Here is a 7,741-nt window from a genome sequence, read left to right as displayed (position 1 = left end):
TTGAAATATGCAGAAATTACACATTCGGACGTTAAACTAAACTAATAGCGTGGCCAGACGATGTAAGTCTAATAAGCGGTTACAGACATCATCGCGGCAAAAAATACCTTAGGCCGTATATAACCTCCTTTGAAGATATCCCCCCGAACAAGGACAGTGGAGCCAGAGACACACTGCTCTCCATTGGGAGTTTGCACATGAGGCGGGCATCCATCGTCGTACGTAATTCCTTTCCGAGAACCCCACACCATTTAGGCCGAAGGGCCATCCCGTTATTTAATATGTTCCATTCATTCAAGTGTCTCTCATCGTCAAAGCGACTGCAATTATAATCCTCGTATTTTCTAAGACTAATGCTGGACATTTCCAGGCAACTATTCTATAGTGTTACGGGGATAAAAGACTCTTGACAAAATATTTAAGCTATATGCAACGGGCAAGTAGACAGGCTACCGATGAAGCCGTGCGCGCGGACTATCGCAGATCGTCGTCTTCGTCAGTCATCATCGCTCGCTACTGCAGCGCCTCGTAGCACTAGACTTCGGAATGCTCCCCACAGCGCCTTCTTCAACGTCCTCCTCGAGCGTCGATACAGTGGTTTGCTTGATCTAATGTTTCCTGCAGGCACAAGCCACGTCTTCGCCCACTGCACTCCCGCCGTCGCCGAACCGCGGAAGACGCCGGTGCCGCGACAAGTGTGCGGGAGTCGCCGTCGTCCTTCTGGGCGTCGCGGTCCTCGCCGTCTCTTTGGCGCTGCTCCTATCATCGCGCACAGCGACCCACAGCGCCGATGCCAGCGTGTGCGTCACGACAGGGTGCGTGGACCACGCGGAGATCCTGGGCCTGCACCGCAAAGGGAGCGGCGTCGGACCGTGCGAGGACTTTGGCAAGTTCGTCTGCTCCCACTGGACCGAAAAGCGCATCAAGGTAGTGCCGTCGGTGACCATCTATCGCACGGCCAAGTGGCTGTTCTATCTGGCGCGCTCCCGATGGTACGAGGACACCGGCAACAGGGTCGCCGCGAGGGTCACGCGTTTCATAGACGCCTGCATGCATCGGGAATCCAAGACCGGCACCCACACCGACGGCAGCATCAAGCAGCTCTTCGACTTCATGACCGAAGAACTATTCCCCTGGCTGCTGCCCGACGCCAACAACAACGGCGACGGCGACCGGCTACGAGACGACGGCGACTACGCCTTCACGCTGGCCACCATCGTCAACATGTCCTGTGGTCTGGTACGTGCCGCTCTGGTTTACTGTCGACCTCGTGATACCTTTGCCGGAAGACGGCGCCCCGCCTGCGCACCGGTCCGTTAGCATCAGCTCGACGAGCAATGCCTACTTCGCGCAGCGAAAGCACGAGGAGGTCGAAGACTACAAGCTCTACGATACGTACGTGACAATCTTGCTCGACCACGTGTTCCCTGGAGAGAAGTTCGCGCCCGCCTTCCGTACCTTCCTCATCAACAGGAGCGCCGAAGTCCAACGCAACGTCTTCCGTAACCTGTCTGCGCGCTACGTCGCCAGCCACGTCGAGCCTCGGTTCGTCGAAATGCGCCACCTGCCGGCGCTGGTGCCGAAGCTCGACGCCCGCGACTGGGTCGACGCGCTGCAGTCCGCGTTCGGGACGAACCCGCCATTCACCGAGGAAGACACGCTGTTCACTACCGACGCCGGACTCCTGCACGCCGTGAACGTCCTATTCGCTTCGTACACGGCCCGAGAACTGACGTTTCACACGGCGTGGTGGTTCGCTCAAATCATGGCCGCTGTGTCCAGCGACAGGATACACGCCTTCATCAGGGGAAACAAGGTGGGCGACGACGTCTACGCGGTGTTCTGCGGATCACACACCGCCAATGCGTACAGCGTGCTGCTGTCCGGCGTCGACCACGGCACCGGCACTGCCTCCGCTAACCCGAGGTCGCCGGTGAGGCAGCTCTTAAGCAACGTCCACGAGACGGCAGTCGGAAAGGTTCGGACCTGGACGAGCGCGTTGGGTTCCCAGGCGGATCGACGCTGTCAGCTCGCGCCTAGGCAGCGCCACCACCGTGGTGTGGCCCGAAGGTAAAGAGAACAAGAGCGGCAGCGCTTGGTGGGGGGAGGCCCTGTACGGTCCCGACTACGACAATGCGACGCGAGGGTTCTTCGGGCACTGGCGCGAGATCCGACGGCGATTGCAAGGGTCTCTGAACACCAACGCCTATCAGTCCAGCCTCCGCGTGTTCCGATTGCAGTCGTCCTACCTGGCGACGTACGACGTCGTCTCTAACGCGATTTCCGTCGGCGTCCAAGCAGTCACTGAGCCTTTCTATGTGGCTGACGGCACCAGTGCCATCAATTACGGTGGCCTGGGCTTTCTCTACGCCTTGCAGGTAAGGCGATGCTATAAATTTCTTAAGAAGTCTATGCGTAAACGAATACACGTCACGCATGATCGTGTTTATAGTGTGTTCATCAGAACCATGTTAGTATGCATGTTGAAAAAAATTTGACTCCTGAATCGGCTTATATGCCGCGTTTGCACACGATACAGGTTACAGGTTTAATCGCTTGGAATCCTTTGAAGACCAGAATTAGCTCGTAGAAACCGGCAATATATCTCGTCGATTTTCATCTTTACACCATTGCACTTAAATAACATTCGAGTTTATATCAGAATTCGTGTTTTGTTAGCTTTTGTTTGCGTGAATGGTTTTTTTTTTTTACATTCTCGTGGCACTGTATCAAATTTTACTGCTGTCTAGAAATTTCTCACTGTTTACCATTACCTAGTAATATGGTGATGACGATGATGATTTATCGGCATCCCTTTGGGCGGTGAGAAATATTCACGCATCCTGCTTGACTGGGACACCATTCCTTAGCGCGATCTGCCAGTAGAAGGTGCAGATCTGTCGGGTCGCTGAATGGGGAACGCCTTAAAACATTTGCTACTGCGCTACAATTATAAACGTAGATACCGTCAATGATGTAACCTGGGCCGGCATAACACAAACGTTTCCGCTGGCTCGGACCTGCCCGTATGAGGGGGCCCTAGCCATATCGATCCATCATAGACTATGGGCTAATGGTGGATTTGGTTTGAAAATCAGATTTTAATAGTTTTACCTTACACCGGCCCTGTACTACATTCCCTCATTCATCGAAGAAAAAAATGTGCTTTTACGCGCCAAAACCACCATCTGATTATGAGGCACGCCGTAGTGGGGGACTCCGGAATAATTTGGACCACCTGGGTTTCGTTAACGTGCACCTAAACCTAAGTACACGGGTATTTTCGTCTTCCTGTTCATTGAAGACCATCACAGACCAAGTGGAACATACCGTGTGCTCCTAGTCGGCGTCAAAGAGTTTCTTCAACAGCGGTGCCTACCCTGTTCCGCATCGAGTGACCCACGTCGGCGTGAAAGAGGTCGTGGGTTCGAGTGCCTTAATTAACTCTACTTTAACTGCGCCTTAACTACCTTCGCCTTAAATAACACCAAACATCGTGGGTTTGAATCAAACCAATGGTAGTGGGTCCGACTCCCACCAAACGTCATGGGTTCGAGTGCCTTGATTAACTATATCTTAATTACTGTGCCTTAATTAACACCAAAGGTCGCGGATTCGACTCCTACCGATAGTCGTGGGTTTCGTAGCCTTTTTGGACCCTCGTGTGGACGCACCAACGGAGGATTTTCCGCCTCATTAGCCATATAATGCTTTCGCATTAAAGACTTCAGTTTCGATCAGACGGCGAAGCACTGGAAGCGATGGCAAGGTTTACCGTAGCCATTGAGCACCTCGGACGGTGTTTATAAAGGCGCAGATATAGCCCGATGTAGCGAAGCCACGCGCGCGCGCCCGCACACGCTACGTCATGTTAGCGAGAACAGCAGCGTCCACAGCTCGAGCACAGTGCCTTGAATATACTTATTCTAGGCACTGTAGCTCGAGGAACTGGCGCAGCCAACGTAATCGGACGCGGCCAACGCGCTCCGACGTGGCCGACGTTGCGATGGCTCTAGCCTCTTGCTCCATCCGCGCGTTGGTCGCGCTGACTGCGCTGAACCACCATACATTGCGCGCGAACAAAGGAAGGCGCCCACACCGCTTCGCCGACGGTCGCAGACAGCCGTTCAAAACGGCGTGCGGGTTGAGGATCGTTCGGCGCATGCTCAGAAGATTGCAACCGACGGCTGGCGCAGCGCAACCGGGGTTGCGCAACTTACCGCAAACGGAGGCAACGTGTTGGCGCAATGCAGCACGCAAGACAGCTGCTGCTACGCTACAGAAACAGCGCCTTTGCAGCCACCAGGCGTCTCACAACGCTGACGTGATGGGGAGCGCCGCCAGCGTCGTTGAAGGCGTCGCACCTCGATGGTGTACGAAGATGGGATCGACGGAAAACCCCGGCGCTTGCCAGCGCCTAGTGGAAAGCATAAGGATAGCGAACGGACGTTTACTATGGGTTCCGCTGAGACCAGTGTACGCAGAAAACTTTTCAGCTGAAGCCCACAGCACGCATGCCAGTCGCACAAAGCTGTCCTAGCTCCGCTGCCGAGCCGACTGAGCGGAGCGTGACGATGCTTTTTGCAGCCGAACACACTGCGCGTCTCATGCAGACCTTCAGATACTCCACGCGCAGGCTTTGGCGCATGCGCCGTTGATAGTTCAACGGCACGATGACAGCGGCATTAGTGGGAAGGTGGCGTCAACCATCGCATATCACAAGGCATCTGCACTGTGCTTTATGACGCCATGCTAATAGGGCCAAAGTTTCCCGTTTTCATGACGAAAACGGTGACGTCAAAATCACCGCGGCTTACGCGGCAGCATTCCATTAGATTCCCTAGCACTCGGTCCTAGTAGCATGACGTCTTAAAGGGAATGACAACCGATCTTTAAGGACCTAGTTTTTTATGGCGCTATCTATACGTGGCTTTGTGTGAACGCGCCCTCGACTGTCCAAAGGGAATAAAAATGTTAAATTTTAAACTAACAACGAGTGTTATGCTCTACTTCTTACTCATAAAATGTGACTTTTCGATCGCCTCGAACTGTGACTAAAGCGCCAAATAATTGCGACCGGAGGGAAGGCATTTGCACAGTGAAGTCAAAGCAACGCATAGGGGCACGTCACGAAATAATGACGTGAAATAAACGAACGCAGCCTTACCGCGGGAGACATTGAAAAGATGTAATGACTTTCAGATAAACTCCAAATTGAAACAAGCCCAGTTTCACTGGCACACACACACACACACACACACACACACACACACACACACACACACACACACACACACACACACACACACACACACACACACACACACACACACACACACACACACGCACACACGCACACACGCACGTTGCGACCGGCAGTGAAGTCAAAGCAACGCATAGGGGCACGCCACGAAATAATGACGTGAAGTAAACAAACGCGTGTTGAGCGCGCGCGCGCGCTCAACGTGATAAGATTATTCAGCCAGTGAAAGCTTAGCCGACAGTTGATGCCGCTGACAGCCGCTAAATCTGAGGCTAACGAACAGGAAGAACTGCCAAACGAGTACACTCGGTGACACCCTAAGTAACTGTACAAGCTCTGTCCGCAGAACTGTACTGCACCTGACCGGTCTCCGCGCTCCAAAAACATATATAGTTGCCCAGAGACGCCGACACTGAAAGTTCGCGTTTAACATGACGTCATGCCAACAGGCCAACGTAATTGTCTGGCGCATCTATATAACTGCATGTTGGACAGCGGTGTGATTTTCTCTTGCGATATTAGGCTGTCGCAGACTAAAGACGTCATCGCTGCCGCCATACCATTGTAATTTGAAAGCTCCGCATATTTGCCGGGCTGTAGTTCAGTGAGCGTAGGAGTTGCGGATGGGACAATAGCGTGGCGCCCGTGACGTCACGCGAATATTCTCATTCAGGCCGTTTACGTGGACCCTACAGAATCAGGTCGAGTCGGTTTGAGAATCGAGTCGGTTTGAGCAGGTCGAGTCGGGACGAGAATCGACCAGTCGAGTACATGTCAACGCTGGCCGGTCTGGCACTGAACGGGCGTCGAGTCGGGCTAAGCGACCTCGCGGCTGCATGGGATAGGTTGGCCCAGCCTGACCCGTTCACTGCGCGCAGGTAAACACGGACGGGTCAAGACGGCCAGAGCCGAGGTTGCGCGAGACCAATGAGACGTGTTTCATGCGCCGGCAGCAGGACAAGCACTGAGCAGTGCAATATCATTTAACGATAAAGGCCATGAAATAACGCTTCTACGGACAGCGGCGAAAACTGGAAGCGCTGTTCGAAAGCGTCGATGCCTCGGCACCACGCTAAATTCTAAAACACTTTAACGACGCTGCGTGCCGCCGTTATACAGAGCCGTCGGAAGCGAGTTCATGTGAACGCGGTCACGTCGGGCTCGGACCGCAGCGCGACGTCTGACTCGACCCGCTCGCGTAGCGTTTGTGTAAACGTCGCCATATTGAATCTCATTCCGGACCACCTATCTTTCCGCGCACGCAGGTGGCGCGCACCATCAACACACTCACGCTCCTGCTCGACGGCGACCACACACCGTCGGCTCGGGTTCCTCCAACCAACGCCACCGACGCCAGCGGGGCTCCAGGACAGGTTTTGTGGAAGCTGGGCCGGTGCACTTCCTCCAACGCGTCCGCCCACGTGACGTCGCTCTACCCCGCACTTCCGGCGCTGGAAATCGCGCACGACGCCTACAAGCGGTTCCGCGACGTCACGCAGGACGTGCCCCTCTGGGGACTGGAGGCCTACACCGCCGAGCAGGTCTTCTTCCTGACGGCCTGTCACGTGACGTGCTGGGCGGACAGATCGGACCACCGCATGTCGCCGGAGTGCACCGACGCCATGAGAAACTTCGCGCCGTTCGCCGAGGCCTTCGGCTGTCCCGTCGGTTCACCCATGAACCCGCACGAGAAGTGCCGGTTTTTCTGAAGTGCCCGCGCCATCTATAAAATCGTCGAGGGGCACCCCAAAACAACCGACGAGCCTAACAACATGCCTACCCCCCGTAGTTCCGCTTCAGCTTCTTGTTAGCTTACCGTACTTTTTTTTTTCAAGACTCCACGAAGCTGCTGCCCCGTCACGTTACAAACTGTCCGCGCCTTGAAATACTATGTTAACAACAAGCCTTACAGTGACACCGTCTACGGCGTTACTTTATTTACTTCGCAACTTAAGACTGCTGTAGAGCTCCTAGACGTGCTTTTTTTATATATATTGTGCCGCGTGTCGTTATACCTTTCGTTTCTGTTTTTCGCTTTTAAAATACGAGTGTTAGTCTGATAACAGAAAATGCAGAGGAAATTCTGAGACCAGATTGTCCACACATTCTTCCATGTTTTCCATCGGTTGAAGCCTGTTATATTTATGGAGGAGCCATAGGCAATTTATTTGTTTTTTTTTTTATCTGATACCCCATTATTGGAAATGTCTACACATGCTGCAGTGACATCCTCTGTCGTCACCCATGTTTGTGCACAGAAGTGCGCTGTATCAAATTGTACGAGACGCGTATTAAACATTTTCGGCAGTGCTGCCGCTTTTGAGACTTGTGCACGCTGCGGCCTGGAGACAGCCTAACGACTCGAGACCCATGAAAAACACTGTATTAACGGGCTCTGAATTTCGACCACCAGGATTTCAGGGACAGCAGTGTAGTACAAGAGCGTACAAGAGAGAAGGAATTATAACATACAAGGAA

At 53.6% G+C, this 7,741-nt stretch overlaps 1 protein-coding gene across 1 annotated transcript in view; it reads left to right on the top strand.

The window, feature by feature from the left end:
• LOC125941294 (uncharacterized) overlaps positions 1-7,510 on the top strand; it is a 148,166-nt gene extending 140,656 nt beyond the window's left edge. The window contains exon 2 of the mRNA XM_049658283.1: positions 6,529-7,510. Within this exon, the coding sequence (XP_049514240.1) occupies positions 6,529-6,972 (444 nt within the window). The 3' untranslated portion in view covers positions 6,973-7,510. The remainder of the gene's footprint in view (positions 1-6,528) is intronic.
• Positions 7,511-7,741: the final 231 nt, after the last annotated feature.

Source organism: Dermacentor silvarum, chromosome 11 (genome assembly GCF_013339745.2).
Source record: "Dermacentor silvarum isolate Dsil-2018 chromosome 11, BIME_Dsil_1.4, whole genome shotgun sequence".
NCBI lineage: Eukaryota > Metazoa > Arthropoda > Arachnida > Ixodida > Ixodidae > Dermacentor > Dermacentor silvarum.
This window is presented reverse-complemented; position numbering and strand designations above follow the sequence as displayed.